General features: G+C 46.2%; 1 protein-coding gene across 10 annotated transcripts in view; it reads left to right on the top strand.

Moving 5' to 3' along the window:
* Positions 1-6,723: 6,723 nt before the first annotated feature.
* The window catches only part of SUV39H2 (SUV39H2 histone lysine methyltransferase), a 320,818-nt gene continuing 307,601 nt past the window's right edge, over positions 6,724-19,940 (top strand). For 2 of the 10 annotated variants that reach the window (XM_085652926.1, XM_085652923.1), the window contains exon 1: positions 6,740-6,834. Coding sequence is in view for 2 of the 10 variants with exons in the window: in XM_085652920.1 (XP_085509046.1) it covers positions 6,816-6,834 (19 nt within the window). In the remaining 8 variants the exon portion in view is untranslated. Of the gene's footprint in view, positions 6,835-6,867; positions 7,250-13,515; positions 13,657-19,940 lie in introns of those variants that run through there. The other 8 variants (XM_085652927.1, XM_085652924.1, XM_085652922.1 and 5 more) reach the window with 7 other exon arrangements.

The raw sequence follows: 19,940 nt of genomic DNA, 5'->3' as shown, positions 1-19,940 counted from the left end.
TCAGGTGATCCTCACCAGTGGGAAGAAGGGGAGAGTGGACAAAGGGGACCAGCCCAAAGGAAAGGGAAAAAAGGGGGGAAAAAACAAAACCCCATGAAGAAGATAAAAAAAAAACTCGTCCCAAATGGGGAACAGTTCGAACAAGTACAAGCAACAAAAATAGTCCGTCGTCCCGGGACGACTGGTCAGTCAACGAGGTGGGGGCCGTCATGTGACCAAGAGGAGGGTTCAATCCCCCCGCCCCCCCCCCCCACAACCAGCAAGGATGCAAATAGAGGGACCAGTGTTTCAAGGGTATTCATTTGGCAGTTGAGTCTTCTCCGGCGAGGGCTTCAGTGGCCGCGGTTAGGGCTGCTTGTTGGCCTCTGGCAATCTCTGACTTTTGCGGTTGCCTGGGGCGCCGTCGCCTGCCTTGACACTGCCATCCCGACGGGGATATTTCGGGCCCTGAGGTGGCGCTGCGGTCATCGCTGTCTTCGTTAGGCTCCGCTAGGCCCAGTAAGCGGCAGGCTTCTATTAAGGAGTGGACCTGGTGGAGTTTCCCGTTATGGCGAAAGATGAGGCGAAAGGGGTGTCCCCAAGAGTATGAGATCCCCTGTTGCCACAGATGTTCAGTCACTGGGCGAAACTGCCGGCGTCGTTGCAGCGTGATCAGGGCTAAGTCCTGGAACAGCACCGGGGAGTGACCCCGAAATGAGATGGGGTGGAGGGTTCTCACTTTAGTGAGGATGGCTTCCTTTGTCTTAAAGTCTTGGACGCACACCAGGATGTCCGCTGGCGGAGCGTTGGGGGCACGCGGTGGCCCCACTCTATGCGCCCTGTCCAAGACAACGTCAGTGTCGTGTGCATCCCCCAAGAAGAGGCCCTGAGTGAAAGCGAATAGGTCGCGGGTGTCGTCTGAAGGTTTGACCCCACGAGATCCGGATGTTGTGTTTTCGGGAGCGATTTTCCAGGTCTTCCATGTGAGTCTGGATGTCTACATTTTGATCCTGGAGTCGGATTACCTCCTGCTGGAGTATGGTGATTTCAGTTGCTGTGGCGTCGCTTTTCTCCTCGAGGGAAGCCACCCGCTCTCCCACGCTGTCCACGTCCCTGCGGATTTCTTTGATCTCCGCGGCAAATTCAGTCTTTACCGATTGAATATCCTCTCTAAGAGTGAGGAACAGTGATTCAAGGAAGGCTTTCATGATTGGCTCATCACCGGCGACCGGAGGGCGCTTCACGGTCTCGGCCTCGGGAGGTGCGGTGGCCATGTTTGGTATGGATTGCGAGCGGCCAAAAAGGTTTTTGGGGGGTTTCGCTTTGTTGATCCTAGTTTTGGACATGCTTTCTAGTCTCCGTCGGGCGAGTGCTGGCTTGAGGCCAAGGGTCAGAGGAGTTGCCCCCAAGAAGAGGGTCGCTGCCGCCGGTCAAGCAGATTCCCCTCACAGTCTCCGTCAAAACTATAGTGTATCTTTGCCGTCAGTCCAGGAGTAGTGTCTTAGCACGGACGGTCTCCCCGACGATTGCGACCACCTCTATTCAGTGCCGCCTCCTGTGCATACGCTCCTGTCGTGTTCTGCCAGGGAAGGAGTTGTTGTGGCACTCATCAGTGTCCCGTAGGACCCCCACTCTAGTGATGTCTCCAGAGGCCAGGGCCTTGCTATGTCTCGGGTCGGGGGGATAGTCTCTCTGCGCTCAGCCGCTGGCTCGGGCTCCCGCCGCGCCCTATGGGAGGAGGCCCCGCCGGTCAGTCCAGAAATGTCCCGGCTCTTTTCAGCGTTCTCAAGATCCGACTCAGGACATATGCCGGGGGCAAGTCGGTGGTGCTGGGGGAGAGCCCAGGAATCACCCTCTCCCCGTCGCTGGGCCACCCAAACAGGGCCCAGCAACCCCAATGGTTCAGACCCCCCAGCTTCCAGGAGTTGCGTCAGTCCGTCTCACTCACCGTGTGTCCCGTGGCTGCTGTGGTACTGTCCTGAAGCCACCCCCGGTCCGCAGCGGCCCCCGCCGACCCGGGGGCTCCTTCTTCGTTGTTGGCGCGGGCAGCTTGCTCCGGCCGCTGACACTCCGACGATCAACGCAGGGTGGCAGGGTGTGCTCACTCCGGTGCCACGTGGGTGACTGGTCTGGGTGGCCGCTAGGGAGAGATGGGCGGTTGTAAAGTTGGGTGGAGGTGAGGGCCCCAGGGGTTGCGATCCCGCGTGGAGAGATTCAAAGATGGCGCCTCGGCCTCACTTCTGAGCCTGTGGGCTCGCCCTGACTGCCGCCGGGCTCCGTGTAACTACAGTGGGCCTGTATCTACCCCAGGCCGGGGATCGCCGTGGCCTAGGGTGTCGGGTAGGCCCCGAGCCCGCCCGGCGCGCGCTGTGTGAGCTCAGCAGCGGAGCTCGTGGATCCTCGTTGCAGCTCCGGTGGCGCCAGGGAGTACCGCCGTAGCAGAAGAGACCTCTCACCCTCAGCGGGGACAGCGGGGCAAATCCTGCCGGCAGCGTCTGTTTCGGGCCTTCCCAGTGAGCAGTCCGGTTGTCAGCGATTGTTCCACCGGAAGGGCGGTTAAGGAGGAGGCCGGGAGAAGTGAACCTGGCCACGGTGGTCCAGTCCCTGGACCACCGCATTGTCGAGGCCGCCCCGTCACGGGACGGCCGGGTCTGTCTCACCGCGACTCCAGTCAGGCACCCATGGCCGACGCTGCAGATTGGGTTCCGGGCTCAAACCGGGTCCGGTGTATGTAGCTGGAGTTTTCGAGGTCGGCTCAGGCTTTCCAGGCCCCAGTGGAGTCGTGCTGTGCTGTTACGGGCGGGCGATGGGCAGGAGCCGAGAACAGAGCGTCCTACATCGCCGCCATCTTGGCCACGTCCCCCGGATTGACCTTTTAAAGAATTGTAATAAGACTTGAATAAAATCATCAGAAATGCTGCCCTGTAGCACTCTCTGGGGATTTGTCAACCGTTCTAAAAAAAAAAACCCCAGCAAAATAAAAGGTAAGAGAAGAAAACAGGCAAAATCTATAGGTTTTTTCAATGCTTATACGAAGGTTGTATGATGGAACAACGCATGCATTCATCAAGCATGCCTTTAAAATGCGTACACTAACATTCATGACTCACTACCACGCACCCTATTACCACGCACACCATTATAACGTGCATGCATCAGGACACATTGAAAGTGCCATCACAACGCATACACAAACCACGCATACCACTTCCGCACAAACTTTTATAACGGAATTGTGTGATACTGCTTATAACATTGAAAGCTGCACTCAGAAAACAATCCGGCAGCTCAACATGCACTCTTGCGCCCGTACTCCCCTCTCATGCCGATGCACCCACCACTTAGCCCGTGCAATGACATACCCGGCAGTTCCCGCTCTGCTCTGCTATTCCTGCCGCTGATACTAATTCTGGGCCATAGCCACACCTCCGAGACAGTTGCAGACAAGTTTCACCGAAAGTAGTGCCTACGCAAGCGCAGCCCAGTTTCCGCGACCACGCTTCTCACAGGGGCCGCAAGATCGCCACACCACCCTCTCCTTACTGCAGCTACTGAATTGTAAGTTTTTGTTGTGCCACGTTTTTCTCCCGGGCCATCGAGCACATCAACTACAACATGGGCGATTCCTGTTGTCTGCCCTCTATAAAAAAAAAAGCTCACGCCAGAACAAAAGCAGCCATTTGTAAGGCGGGGTAAACGGAGGATTCGAAACAGGCTCACGCCAGAACTCTTGGCGTTTCATCATCTTCGTCTGCTTGTTGAACCCTTTGTTGGCTCGTCCGCTACGGGCTCCTGGATCATAGGTGGACGCTTCTCTGTGCAAAATGGGGGGGTACTTGACACTGAGGCCTGTGCCTTTGCAGGACTGAGGTGGATTTAAGGATGTGCCAAGCTTTTAATCACAAGTGCATAGTTTCCCCAATTATGTGTGGCGAACGTGCAGCAAGGGGAAGAGGTGCCGTGTGCATGCACAATCTCCAGTCCAGGCAGGCGAGGCAAATGAAAAGCGAGCGTTTATGATGCGCACCAATCAAAAGCATGGGTGGAGCTTCCACCCCACTTCCAAAGCAAACCCGACGACAATGGATCGCACAAGCGAGCAGCGCATGTGCTGCAACGCTAGGCGAGACCTAAAAAAAGAATATAAAGTAGGGTTGCCAAAAGAAAAATGCCAGCCATATGTTGTTTGAAGAGCCTGCAAAGACCTCGTCTTGACACTAAGTATGGTTATAAATAAAAAAATATGTATTAATTTGTAATGTGACTTTTCTGTCTTTGTTCCCTTTAATTATCAGTCATGGATCTTTCAGGCAGCACTAAAACATAATTAAAAGTGCTTTCTATTTATATTTGCTGTTTGAAATATGCACAAATCAGTGCTGAAAATATGGCTTTAAGTGACTGTTTATTTAAGTACCGTCTGGGACATCATCAAAATAATATGCTGGCAACCCTAATCATAAGACTGGAAGTTTGTGGCAGGATAAGCACATTATTTATTTCCTCCACCCTCGATACCAGATTAATGCCATAATAGCAATGTTTTAAATTGTATCTGAAAACCTAAGCCGCTGTCAATAACATGCTGAGTTACTTCAAGTGTCTGGGATTGCACACTGCATTCACACAACTCACTCCTCATTCTCGCCCTTCACTTTCACGCTTATCCTGCACTCACAGCGATTACAATGCACTCACACTGATCACCATGCACTCACACCATGCAGATCACAGAACTGAGTGTGAGTAAACTATGAGTAGTGCTATAAAAAATGAAATGTTTTGTCAGAAATGTGCTATAGAGAGATGAGGTGCATTGTTGGTGAGTGGTAGTGAGGGAATTCATGGAGGAGGAGGAAATGGGGGAGTGGGTGCCAAAAAAGACTGTTGCACCGTGTGTGACCAGTGCTAGGGCCAGCGCTGACAGGGAGTGTTAGCCAGCCACCCCCCGGTCCCCAAAGCTCGGGTCTAGTTGCGCCCCTGACCAGCAGTCCTACTTATAGTTCTAGTGCCAGTAAACCTCAGCCGGCCCTCTGAATGCGAGTGTAGATGAGGTAGATTTGAGCCCAGGGCTCTGTAATTGGAAGATTAGACGTGCAATTAAAAAATGCTGCCTGTTTAAATGCATAGCGGCAGATTTACAAGAAACTGACGCATCTGTACAGATGCGTAGGTTTTCCTGCCCCCCCATATGAAACCCTTGCGCCACCATGGGTGCGCCGTATTTACAATACGGCACACAATGGTATAAGGATCGACTGGTGCGTCCGAAATTCCGTCGCCCTGACGCATCTTTTGGCCCAAAAGTGACGCATTGCTGGAGTTGTTCATGAAAGTGACGCAACTCCAGAAATGTGCCACAACAGACAGGTGAGTCTCATTCAAAAAGCCCTGCGTCATTCCTTACGCCTGGTCTGAGAAGGCATAGGGATTTTGATGCAGTTAAGGCGTAGAGTGACGCAGTAAAATGTTGTAAATTTCACTGCTATATCAATAAAAGGACACTGTTCCTATAGCAGGGTGCAAAAAGTCACCCATGCATAAGGGTGCAAAAAGTCACCCGTGCATTTAAAAAAGGGGAATAAAGAGGAAAGAAAGAAAAAAGGGGAATCCTAGATGACGGGGACCCACAAATGAAGATGAAAGACCACTATGTGTCCTCTGATATCGTATACCCTTAGCAGACTCAAATGCTAAATAAAATCTAGCCCCAACAGCATACTATGCCTGAGTTTTAGAGGTCATAGGTCACATTTAGACATTCGCTGCATGTTTACCCTTTATTAACCTTTTTATTACACTTGCACACACTTTTCATCACCCTCATTTGACCCCCACCCACCCACATTCACCATCGGCAGTCCTATAAAAGATCTCCGATAAAGAGACCCTTCGGGGGACCCGTAGGGAATTGCAGCGCCGGCCCTACGAGGAGCAACTGCCCGATGATGAAGCATGACACCTTTTGGGGTGTGTGAGGGTATCAGAGGACACATAGTGGTCTTTCATCTTCATTTGTGGGTCCCCGTCACCTAGGATTCCCCTTTTTTCTTTCTTTCCTCTTTATTCCCCTTTTTTAAATGCACGGGTGACTTTTTGCACCCTTATGTATGCATGACTTTTTGTATCCTGCTATAGGAACAGTGTCCTTTTATTGATATAGACGTTGGTACAAGGAGCATGGACACAGGACCTTATAAAAAGCTCCTTGGTCCCCCCTTCTTTTGTGTAGTAAATTTCACTGCGTCAGTTTTACATGGCTTTTTGCGTGGGAATGCCCACCCTGCATATATTATACCTGACGCAGGTATAATGTGGCGCAGGGCTTTACAAGGTGTCGCCTCTCTTTAGATGGGTCACGTTGTAAATTTGCCGCAACATGGCGCATTGTTCACGCCGCCGCGGTGTCACAAAAAGTGACGCAACGGCGGTGCAAAAGTGTCACAAGGGGCTTCTAAATCCACCCCATAGAATTAAATGGTGTAATGAATTACGTTTGTTTACGAGCAGATATATACGAAAAATGAGCTAGTCGTTATATGCAACGTCTTCAGTCCTAATTTTGATTCATATTATATGGTTTGAGCGGCGACCATCTCATGACGAGTAACGGAAGTAAATCTGCCCGGTAATGCAGACTGTATGAAACCTATTTCTTTTCGCCTACCACGGTTAAGTCCACCTGTCTCTGATTCAAGGTAAGGACACTGAGTCACAGACGTACAAATAACGGTGCAGTGCGTAAGGGTGCAAACTATAATGGGACGCGTGCTGGCCTGGGCACCTCCTTTAGTGGGCGGAGCGTGTGATGCAATTGTAGTATCGGACTCTGCAAGATGGCCGAGAAATTAAGAGGTGAGGCTTGTTTGTTTTAGCATATCTGTGGTGCGCTCGCGCTTTGGAGGCCTGTAGCTGCTCCCTTCTAGAAACGATGCGTACTTCTTCGCATGTGTTTGTTCGAGCTTCGAAGACCTCTCTGCCTGCACCCGGTACCATGCAGCGCGCAACGAACGGACCTGCGGTGAAGCACGAGGGCGCCTGCTGAGCGTGCACCTGGCAAACTCCACCTAAAGCCTTCCTACAAATCATTTGGGTTGCCGCCGGTTGTCTTACATAGTGATTGATCTATATCTGATGTTACAAAAAAGACCTTGTGCGGGCGGGTCTTGACGTTCACTCGTGTGCAGTGTGTTGTCCGGAATGGAAAGTTTAACGTGTTTCAAAATGTAGGAACACCTGTTGCCTAGTTAAAACAAACCCATGGAGGCAGGTGAGAATTAATCCTCATGAGGGCATGCGTTATTTTCTTTGTTTGCCGCGCGATGTCATAGCTGCTAGGTAAATGTGTGTTTTTGCGTGAGTTTGTTCTTATGCATGTAGCAAACGAAGGTTGATCAACATGGAAGGTCGGTAAAAAAAAGGTAAATTCTGGAAACGCGATTATTGTCTTTCTCGGGAAATTAAAATGTTAAAATGAAGTTTCATACAATTACCCCCGCCCCAAATAACTTAACATGTATCCGTTGCTCCTATGTATTCTAGGGCGGCCTTGGTGCTGGTAGCGCCCAGTGCAATCATTTTTGTTGCCTTCCCCTCCGAAAATGGAGTCCTCTACGGATTCCCTCACCACCACCCTCCACCAGGTTCCCTTGTCTCTCCAAAGCATCCCTCCAAAATGCATTTCTTTTGTTTTATAGCGCTTTTACCAGTGTAGTGTCAGAGCACTTTACATCACACACATTATACAGAGCCAATGATTAATGCACGTGTGAATCCGTATATAGGAAATTGTGCATAAAACAATGAGGATTACAAGGTGTAGGAGTCACATGTCATCAATACTAGTAGGCAGTATATTTTAATAATGTTTTAGTCTGGGGAAAAACAAACTCCGGATTTAAAATTTACTACGGGGCCGGTGTTGACTTTACTAATAAGACTGTATTTCTACTCAATTGAACTCCTTTTTAGCAACATTAAAATAATGAGACTGGAGAAAAAACAACATTCTAAACTATCCCATGCAGTCTGCATGCAGCGCTTCGATGTCAGTTCATAATACACTGTGGTATATTAGGGTTGTAACTTATGAACTGCAAGTATCAAAAGAATTTCTGTCAAAAGCAGTAACTGACTAAGCTACCCACATAAAATATAGTTCAATGATATGCATTGTACACGTACTTTGCAGCAGCCAACTTAGCCCTGTGCGCCACTTTATCATGAGTTGAAACTGCCACTAGACAAAAGATTTCTCTACAGAAGATACATTAATCACCAGAGTTATCTTGACATTTTTATTGCTACATGAAACCTGCTGGAAACACAAGGAACTCAGCTGGTGCTTTTTAGGTTTCCCCGGCACAGAGCTTGTAAAGTCTATTGTAGAGAATATATCTTAACAAGCATTGGCATAGCCAATAGGTCTCGCTTTTGGGACCTTATAAGTATTTAGTTTTGCAGCACAATATCCTTGATGCAACAACATCACCTGTTGCATGGCTAAACCTTGTACCTTATAAGTGTTTAGCCATGCAACAGTTGATGTTGTTGCACCAAGGCTATTGTGCTGAAGTTATCCAGCACAATATCCTTGGTGCAACAACATCAAGTGTTGCATGGCTAAACACATAAGGTCCCAAAGGCGAGACATATAGGCTATGCCAATGCTTGTTGGAATAGAAATATGTCAGAAATATGGCATTTGCAGTTAAAGTGTTTCTTTTTTGGATCCATTTCACAGGGGAACAAATAAAGGAAAGCAGATAAGAGCTGTTTGTTGAAGCCATGGTTTTTAGCACGTGAGGAGGAGCGAGAAAGAAAGAAAGAGAGAGAGAGAGAGCATGGCTGGGAGCGGCCGAGCGGAAGTAAACACTAGGGAGGTGGGAGATGCGTATGGTGAGGGTTGAGTTTATCATATTTAGAAGGGGGACCCTACACTGTGGTGAGAAAGATAAATGCATGCGATCGGTTGGTTTTATTGCGATTGGACCAAAGACGAGCCAACTTAAACGTTTTCCACTGTACACATCAACAAGGTACGGTGGTACTTTCCGAAATAGTGTACTTTCCCACCGGAGAAATTTATGTTGTTGAAAGAAAGATGAGAGAACCAAAGTAGCACTTTACTATAAAAACTCTTATAAGTGGCACTAGTGTGAGTTTGTGAATAAAACCAACCAGCCCTCTTTGCCACCACTCTGTCTTGCTTTATTTAGTGGTTTTTTTTTTTTTTGTAACTTGAACTTTTTTTTTTTTCTATTGGTATTGCTCATTATTTTTTTATCATTTTTGTATCCCTAAATAAATGGCATTGTCATTTCTATTGGCATTAGTTTTTTTTGTGCATATGTGATACCTATTGCATTAGCAGAGAGAGAGTGAGGTAGTGAGAGAGAGAGTGAGGTATTGAGAGAGTGAGTGAGGTAGATAGAGTGAGGTAGTGAAAGAGTGAGTGAGGTATTTTCTGACGTAGTGAGATCGAGAAACAGTGAGTGATGTTGTGAGGTAGCGAAAGATTGAGGTAGTGAAAGAGAGAGTGAGGGAGTGAGGGATGTTGTGAGGTATTAAGATAGAAACAGAGAGTGATGTAGTGAAGTAGTGAGATAGAGTGAGTGTAGGTGGCCCCACCACTTTTATCCATGGCCCCTTGTGCGCCCCCTAAAAATGTCTCCTCGAGATGCCACTGCAGAAAGTGTCTGGGGGTGGATGAAAGAGGCATGAGGTGGATTCAAGACTACGCGGTGTGGGCAGTCCTTACTCCGAGCTTTGATAGCAACACTTGGGCACCTGCGGTTATTATTTTACAAATTAAGCACTAGAATACGTTCCATCACGCAGTCTCTTGCGGCTACCCCACTCGAGCACTGCACCGTGACCGCACGTTTTGTGCCATTGCATAATTTTACAATATTTACGTTCCCAGCGTTCGTCAGATATGTCATTATGTGTAAGGAGTTTATCTGTTTTAATGACATAAACGCATTTCTCGTGTGTTTTGCTATGTGTTGCAACTGCGACAGAAGTCATTATGTATGGTGATATTGCCCTTAGCCCCGCCCACTTGCCACACCTCTATTTTAGTGAGTACCTGCACTTATTTGTTCCCATTTAAAGCACTGGTGGTACGGTTCATAGGTTCATAGGGTGGTACAGGAGCATGCTAGCTGAAAAGCAAAACAGCACACGCCTTTAAAGCTCAAAAGCTTTAAAGCACTCAGTGGTTTAAAAAACACTCATAGGTTCTAAGCTAACAATTACCATCTAACTAACTCAGACTTCTATCCTTCTGAGGACAATAACCTGAGTGCCATCAAATTGGGTAACATCAACATCTGTTATGTATAGCGCCTGGAAAGTGTAATATCAAGCACAGCGCACTATGTTAAAACGGGTTCGTATTGCGCTCAGCTCTTCTGGCATCAGTTTCCCCAGTGGCAGAGATTCTACAAGGGTCCGTTTTTCCATCTCACCTCCTTTGGACAGCGAGGCCCTCACCACGCCCACTGAGGGACGCGTGCATTTTCCCGGTTGGAACCTCAGACTCTCCCCTGGGATCGGCGATTTCAGGCCCTCGGAGGCTCTTCGCTGTTCTCAAACCCTCATTGCCTGCTTATATCGGCGGACCCTCACCTTCCCATAGAATTGGAGTCCTCAGACCGGAAAACGGAAAGCGGCGAGAAACACTAGTGAGCGGGCGAGGGGGAGCTGAAGGAAGAGAACGAAGGAGAGCTGGAAAGATCGGGAAACGACGACAGCGTGAAAGGAGGGGTAAAGAAGGAAAGAAAACTAGAGGGGCATGAAGCAAGTAAAGACATGAAAGGAAAGAAGGTAAAGGCATGAAAGGGAACGGCGAGAAGGAAGCGTCCTGGGGTGAGACTAGAGGGGGAAAGAAAAAGAGGTGAATGGAGGCAGGGCGAGGAGTGCGCGCTTGGACACTGAAGGACTGGTAATGAATGGCCGGAGGCGGAAAGTGAAGGGAGGGGCGAGTGGAGAACACACGGCTGACTTTGCTAAAGGCGAATGGGAAAAAAAAAAGAGCAAGGACGAACAAACAGGCAAAATGCCTTACCTATACGCACAACAGCAAGAAGATCCTCACGGCCGGAGGACAGCAAAAAAATGGCGGATGGAAGAATCATAACTTTTTCGGATTCGGGGGCGTGTTCCTGCTGTTGTAAAAGGGCGTGGCTAAAAAGTGGAAAGAACAGCAAGAACCACGCCCCCGAATCTGAAAAAGACGGAGCCTATTTGGAGGGACGGCTCTCTCCTCCAATGGCTGGCCTCCGTTTAGGAAGCCAGCCAATGGAGGAGAAGCTAAAAGAGAGGCGGGCTAAATAGCCACTCTGGAAAACATTAAATCTCTGACTTCCGGTTCTGCCTTCGGCAGACCGGTAGTCCTCGACCTAAATATCTGACTAAGACGACATTTGCAGCCTAAGTGTTGTTTTTTGGATACATTTCACATCGCAACAAATAAAGGAGAGGAAAGAGGGTAGGTGTCATTTGTTGAAGTCATAGTTTTCAACTAGTGAAGAGGAGCGAGACTGAAAGAGAGGGGTGGAGGGGCAGCAGCAGAGCAGGAGAAGTGAACACTGTTCAAAGAAAGAAGAGAAAACGAAAGTAGCTCTTTACTGGCAAACTTTGCAAAGTAGTGTTAATGTGTTTGGTTGTGAATAAAACCAATCTGGACAATTTTTGTGCTTTGAACCATATTTTTTTCTCTTCTCTATTCCGAGGCTCCACTTTGGAATAGAAAATATCTCAGAAAAAGACAACATGTGCAGCCAAAGTGTGTTTCTTTTTTGGATCCATTTCACAGGGGTACAAATCGAGGAAAGAGAGGGTAAGAGCTGTTTGTTGAATTCATGGTGTTCAGCATGTGAGCCAGAGAGCAAACCTAATGCCGTCAGATGTCCTCGTTGTAAAATGTAAGCACAGCGAGTTGCCACTTCGGAACTGGAGCTCATGTAAAGAACTCTAATACCTTCGGTTCGGGTTTGTGCTACAACTGCAAAATAAATAACAGGAAATCAGTGCCTCCGTTAGCATGCGTAGATACTGAAACGCTCCCAACTGTGCACTCCTAATTGCAAAGTAAAATTAAACACTCCTTGATATTAGTGCACAGAGCAGGCGTGCTGAATATAAAACAAATATCCTTGTTGTAAAATTTTAGCACAGTGAGCTGACATTTTTGAAACTGGTGCTTACGTAAAGTGCTCCGTTACTTTCCGGTCGCAAAGGGAGTGCCATATGAGGCAACCAGCAGGGTAAAGGATAAAAATTAAAGGATAAATAATAAAGGACTGGAAGCCAGGTAAAATGTATTTGTTACTCAGTATAGTGCCCAAAATTGAATACTGTGTTATTTCCAAGTGTTTAACAGAGGAGGGCCATGTTCTCGAGTGAGTTGCAAAAGCTTTAAAAAGGCCTTTCTCTCGAATGGAGTGCAACTTCGCATTTGTAAGATTTAAACCTGTAAACGAGAAACTCAAGCATACTTTTCAAACCTGCAAGACAATTAAGTCTTGTAAAATGCTCAAAGCAGGGCTTTTGTGTTACCGCTGACAGATAAACGGGCCCGGATTTAGATGGACAAACTTTAAGGATACGTGTTTGGCTCCTCAAAATGTCACCGAGATTTGGTCACCTAACAAGATGTGTTGTATACATCGCTTTACCCAGCACACCGTGTATTAGATCCAAAAAGTGAAAAGATTTTTTAATCGAATGGAAGAATAAGTGATACAATATGTAAGGCGCAATTGCCTCTCCGCATTAGTGGAGGATTAGGTATCACGTGGCAAAGAGGGGACCGAAGCATGCTTTTAAGCCCGTGAGCCAGATCTGGTTATGTAAGCACACGGACGAGGCTTGTTGGTTGGGGTTATACATCTAAGCGCAGACAAAAGGGCAGTGAGTAAACAAGCGGCCGCGAAAGTGATCGCGCTCGTGATCAAACATCAAAGCGGCGTGCGGCCGCAAAAGTGAAAGTAATCACGCTCAAGCTCGGCGTCCGCGCACATGCACTGTAGCACTAAGCTGGCCTGGTAGCACTTTTCGGAGCCCTCTCAAAAAGTCTCGCCAGACCAGCGCATGCGCTGGGTCAGGCGAGACCTAAAAAGAGACTTGCATCCTGCCTTCCTTTCTTATTGGTGTGTGTGCTTGTCACTTTACGTTTCCTCCTTTTCATTGGTTGTAGGCATTCTGTCTCTTTTGTCTTTCTCTCATCAGTCTCCCGTGACCCAAGTACTCATTCTCATCCGCCGCTTGGATGGGTGGAACTGCTTTCATTTGCTTGCTACACACACACACTCACACTCACACACTCTCACGCACACTCTCTGTTTTTAGAATATGGCAACTGTAAGATGGGGCTGCAAATACTGGAGACTGACTGCCTTCAAGGGGCTGTGGGAAAACACATGTTTACTGTGTAATTAATCTGAAGCACTCAGGCCCACGCGACTGGTTGTTGCGATGCAGCCTGGAGACTTCATCCAGCTCCTTGTTTGTGTTTTTTTTTTTTTCCAGGTTGTTCACATTACATGTAGCGATCCACGCCAGTGCCATGTCACTCAGCGGTGCTAGGAGTGTGGACTGTGGAACTCAGGCGTACCTATTAATTCCGAAAACCCATACCTCCGCATCCTGCATAGGGCGTTTTAGACAAAGGTGAGGTGTAGCTATACGGTGAAACTGCTTATGCTGGTGATGGATAGAACTGCGCTCCTCTTCCTACTTTCTTCTATGATAATCCGCGACCCTGACGCCAGAGGTTGCCCATAACTGGAGCATCAGTGATGGGTCCTTCACGTGTCTGATTTTTCTAGTTGCTAGCTCCCTGCACTGCAGTTGTAGCTACTCTCCTGCTTTGATTGATTTATATCTCGGGCCGGTGTTTAGTTATTTGCTGGTTACTCATGATGTCTTAATTGTTGCTTAACGTAATGAGTTTCTTTCTGGTTATTCAATGTTCATTTTCTGAAGTGATGCTCCCTTCAAGAATTTAACCTTGCTTGCTTCGGTGTACTGGAGTCGTACAAGGCTGGTAGCCCGCTCTGACAATTCTAATCTCCTGTAAATGGATCATATTTCAATTTTGTACTGAGCACTTGCACTGTATCGGAAACAAATTTTTTTTTTCTCAATACTCTTACAGGTTTTCAGATCCGATCCATGTAACATTTTTTGCAGAAGAAAGTTATAATCATGTAGGTGAAACCTAATGAATTTGCCAATGCTTGTTGAACTGGTGTAATTTCTAAACAGGTCATTGCCAGGTGGGGCTGCACCGGTGGCATGGCCCTAGTGTCGAGCCATAGTATTATAAAACTAGTGCAAATACCTGTGTGTTAAAATTTATACCGTACAGTAAGTCGCAGTTGTTGTTCAAAATATCAACGCTTTGCTAGATACCGAGCGGATATTAATCGGGCGAAATGGCACAGAATAACCTCGACAATTTAAGAGCTAAAGGCCAGGTCAGGAAAAGTAAGCAGCTGAAACTTGTATATACTTCAACAAATGTTAACATTGCCCCACTTCACTAATACAGTGTTCAAACAAGGGGTTTCCACCCTCTTCTGTAGTGAGAACTATTTCTGATCTGTGAAAATCGTGAGCCTCTGAAGGCTAAGCAACTCGTGCATTGTTATTGGACACCTCCAAGCCCAGCTTCATTGACTTTATTGCTAATGTCCATAGAGCTAAATACTATGGTTTGAAAAAAAAAATACTTTGACTAGGTGTACTAAGACAGGGCTGCTGTGTTTGTTAGTGAGAGTGTGGACTTTGGAGATGTATGAATGTTTGCATGGGATATATGTGTAGGTGACTGAGAGTCTGTGTAGTATGTACTTTTGGCACAAGACATACCTTTTTCCGTATGTGGCACCATTGCATATATAACACAAAAATAGAAATTTAAAGTGCAGAAAAAATGTTCTGCAAAAATGTTCAAATATGGAAACATTTTCTGCACTTTTAATTTCTCCCATTTATATAAATGATTCTTTTTCAGCTCTACATATGGCACACTGTCTACAGGCCATTAGAAGCAAGAGGCCTACTGTTGTAAATGGCACACTTTGAAATGGGAGAAAAATAAGATGAAGAGTTGACTTAATCATTTAGGTAACGTTCCATTTTATTTTTCTCCCATTTAAAAGCACCCAGGAACATCATTTGTTTTCTCACACTCCAATATAGATTTGACAAGGACTTTTATTTAAGAATTAAATAGTTCAGTTTTTCACCTCAGTGCCCTGGGTTATAAATCTGACTCCAACCCTGCTCATTATCAGGCTCTGCTATCTGCGATAATAATGTAAAATAAACAGTCTTCCCTTAACTTTAAAAGGAAAATGTTACTGTGCTTATTTAACAAAGAACTCAAGGCTGGAAGCTACGAGCCACTGGTAGCTGGAGAACGACTGGTTGAACACACCTGGTTCAAACAAACTCCACCCCACCCTAAAGCCTCCCCTCAACATGAACAAACTCCCAATAAACCATCCAAACCTTTCTCACCATCCCCCTATCCTTTATTTCACCTTCCATTCGCATATGCCTCAAATATTTCTCCCCTGTACTACCTATGCCAAGGTCTGCCCTGCCATGTCTCAACCCTTCCTGACCATTTCATGATCCGTATGCTTTTCTGCCCCCCAGGAAAATCCCTGAACAGGTGTTTTTCCTGTCAGCCCCCTATTTCCCCCATCCTCTAAAGCTATTGCGTGTCATGGCTGTTGCCCTAACAGTCTCCATTAATACCCATCAAACAGGCTGTCGCCCCAACAGCCTGTAACTTGGTAGTACCGTCTTGAGACTGACAACTTCTTTGCCAAGCAATTTCCTAATTTCAACCTATTTTGTCTATAAAACATGAGGTCCTGATTTTTTTTTTTTTTTATTTTTTTTTTTATATCTCCATGTTGTACCACCTGTATTTTGCTGCCCTGGCAAAAGCGATGCATTTCTAGATTGACTATACATCTGACTCTGTCCACAAGGCTATATTTCACTGCCACACGCCAACCCCTCCTTTGTCACAAAAGCCATCCAAATAATAAAGTTTCCTGACCACATATGTCCAATTATATCCTGGCCGTTCTTTATTTCTCTCAACCGCCCTAAACCAAATAACTGCACCAACTCATTTTTCCCCAGATCATAAGGCCAAGGCCTAGCACTTGCTAGGCAAAATAACCATGGCAGTAATTGTCTCATACCCCATCTACCTCACCATTCCGTTAATTTTGTTGATCTAAATCCTTCACAAAATGACAAGGCTCCTCCTTGCTTTCTGCCCATTTAACAAAAGAATGGCCAATAATCCAAATGTAAAAAACCGTCATACTGGGTACTGCTGCACAACCTGCAATAAAAGAGGAAACATGGTAAAACAATAAGCTCATAACAACCCTTCAATGTCCCTGATGTAACACCAACAGACAGACGTTCTACCCAACCTCATGACTTCCTTCATTGAGTAACCCAATCTGTTAGCTTCAAATGCCACACCAATCCTAAAGAAATGGGTACCAAACTCCATTAGGCTCTCTTTCATACAGATCAACACTTTTCTTATTACTGCCAACAGTTGTGAAGCTATTAACTTTTTCCCATCTGCATGACAAAAAACACATTACCTGGCTACCCCAACCTCTTTGAACTTCCACCAAGCCTCAACTTTGCACGCACTGCCTTGCATCCTATGTTTAGCAATTCTTACTGCTTTACCAACTTGATCTGTCTTCAATTTTTTGTAAAAATACACTTTTAATTGATCCTCCTTTACCTAGACGTCCTCCACTTTCATCGCTGTTTGACCCTCTAGCCAGCAACTCTGAAACTTGAAAAGCTCCAAAATATAACATGCATATATTAAACATAGCTTCAAAAGCTGATGAACTCCTTATGTAGAACTCTTACCAATCAGAACAACCTCCGCATAGTCACAAGTTCCATCTTCTTCTTTTTCTATTTTTTTGTGCCCACCCTTGAAGCATTTACCACCCCATTTTCCTGCATTTGACTCATCGTGAGAATAATTTGCCAAAAAAACCCATCCCCGCTAATGTTCTGCAATTGTGGTGGCTGAGACGCCTCTGTCAATGTTATACATGATAAATCTCACAACATTCTCACTTTGCCCTCTTCTAGTTCCTCCGATGAACAAAAATTATTTCCAAGCCTGCCTGTAAGCTATTCTGGTACTGTTTGCAATGGAGTTCTCTACCAATTTATGTATTCTCACTCTCACGCTTTCCAGATTTCTGTTGGTATGTTAGTCTTCTGCAGATCTGCTCCACGTGCCAAAACCACATAATCTCTGCCGCTGTGATGTTATTGTTCACACCTGGCCTGTTTGTCTCTAAAAAACAATGCTAAACATTAAACACCTGAACATGAAGCGCTGAAATTTCAGCAATCTCTTATCCCTTACCGTTTGACCATTCACCAAGGCTACCCCGACTGTTATCAACATGAAAGGTAACTGTTGTATTGACCAAATCAGCACCCTACAAAAAGTCGCGGCTGGCACAGGTAAGAGCAGCGGGGTGGGGGGGAGTCAAGGAAGTCGACATACGACGGGATAGGTTTAATAAAAAAAAACAATTACTTTACGGTCACTTAATTGCAGACGCGGCGAGCTCCAGGTAAGTGGTTTTATTCATTTGTTTTATTTAATTTATCCCGTTATATGTCGACTTCCTTGGCTCCTCACAGCCTAGCCTCCCCTCTATTACCTGTGCCAGCCGCCACTGCCTACAACACTAGTGCTACCAGGAGCGGAAAAAAGTTAAAGAATTATTTTTTCCAAGTCGCTGCCCAATGCTCCGAGCACCACATGCCTTCCCGAAAGAGGCCACATCCATCTGCACAAGCCGCATCTGAACAAATCTCAATCTGCCAGGGAAAATCATCATCATCCATCAACCATGTGGTTACCCCACTGAAACATCTTAAAAACATTCTCTAAACCTCCAGTTCTTCCCCTGATTGATGCTGAAACCCTGATCCTATGGTGAGGAAGCTGAGCGCCTGCCATGGCAAAACTAAGCAGTCTACGAAAGACCTGCCAGCTTTGACCATCCTAATGCAAAGTTAAGGTGACCTAACAATCTCTGCATCTGCCTAAGCTGCAGCCTCCTCCAGAACCTGCAATAGTCCTCTTATTTTACTCTGAGGCAATCTAGCTTCCATATATATTGTTTTAAGCTCCATAACTAGGAAAACCAATGCTGTGCTTGAACCTTCTGTTTTCAGTTTTCTTTGCTGCTAGGGGGAACCTCAAACCCCCAAGCTAACCACTGAACATTCTGTAATGCCAGCCCACAAACTCTAGTACCCCCCACCTCCTACAAATAGAAAATCATCCAAGTAGTGCCTGACAAATTTGCGACTTGACTTAACCTCAATGCACTATTGCAGAAATGTACTGAAAGTCTCAAACAGCCTACAATATACTGCACACCCCATAAGCAACACTGTCACTGTAGGCCTAACAAAGAGAAATCGAGAGGATGTACTGGCAGTAGTCTAAAGGCTGATTTTTATATCCTGTTTGACCAATTCAGCTTCTGCCCCACATGGCCTCACCAATGTCATAGCCACGTCCACTGGCGCAAATTGCATTGTTGTGTCCTAATATGCAATGAAAATATTAACTGAGGAGTCTTATGGCCATGACATATGGTGTATCGTCCAAAATTCCCTAGGGTATAACTCCCATGGGTGAGACAATTGGGTCCTGCAGTTTCCAATAAGTAAATGGAACAGCAATCAGCCCTTCTGCAATCTCTTTACTTTACTTAATTTGTCCCATACAGCTTATGCCAATTATCTGGCTGACTTCAGACTGTCAGCAGACATTCGTTGACGATGGTTCTTGGTAACCTAATCAAAATCCTTCTCTAAAGCCCCATCCCAGAATCCAAGCCTCTTCTCTACACAGATAAACCGCTAACCACAAAATCAGTCCCTCCAGTTTAATTGGTGTAGAAGCTTTTTTGACCAGGTTGAGGTTGTCCTCCCCGCCCTCTGCCCTGTCCCATGAAATTGAAGTGGGCCTCATCGCTGAAACATTGTAGCACTGCGCGTTTACTTCCGCATTTTGCCCATTCGTGCTTGTACTTCTGTGACAATAACCTCTGAAACTCCAACATGAACCACAGTTAAATGCCTGAAATGAACCCCATGAACCCACTTCCTTAGGGTGGGTCAACCAAGATAAGGTCGGTACCGTGCTGCCAACCCACTTGCTGTGTGGAGCATGGGTGGTTGGCCCGTTTGGTACGTTAATTGTAGCAAAAGCTCATTATCCACCTCCCCCAAGACTTAACTGTCTTCATGCTTAACCTAGCTCTGAATTCATCGCTATGTAACCATTCGTAACCCCCAAAATCCATGTGTGCCGTCTGTATTGGGTCTGTGTGTGTAATAAAAAGAAAAAAAAGAAAAGGACACTGACCCGTCTGGGACGTTCTCGCAGTAGACACTCTCGTATATGTAAAACGCTGGTGTCAATTGTGGTAGGTACTCCAGAAAGTTTTTTTCTAGCTCCCATGCTTCTTCCTTGGACCCTTCCTTAGCTTGAACGTCTCTAGTAGCTTATAAACATCTGCAAATTCTCCCATTCGTCCACTGAACCTGAGCCCACACTTTTATTCACTGTTATTACTCTTTTGCTTTATTTTTATTTTTTTTATTTTATTTGAGTTTATCAGACACAGAAATGATAAAGAAAAAGCTATACGTCGCAAAGAGTTACAGCACAATAAAAAATATTAGGGCATGGCATCAATACTAGGGCTAACTCCCACATTGCATTGAAAGGAAAGTGATCACAAATACAGCATTACACTAGCATCATTAGGAGAGCCTGCATCGTATAACATAGACATTCAGTCCTCTATTTCGTCTCAGCGCCGATCAAGACGCTCGTGCTGTAC

The sequence above is a fragment of the Triturus cristatus genome, chromosome 4_1 (assembly GCF_964204655.1).
Source record: "Triturus cristatus chromosome 4_1, aTriCri1.1, whole genome shotgun sequence".
NCBI lineage: Eukaryota > Metazoa > Chordata > Amphibia > Caudata > Salamandridae > Triturus > Triturus cristatus.
The sequence above is the reverse complement of the archived record's forward strand: the minus strand, read 5'-3'. Positions and strand labels throughout refer to the sequence as shown.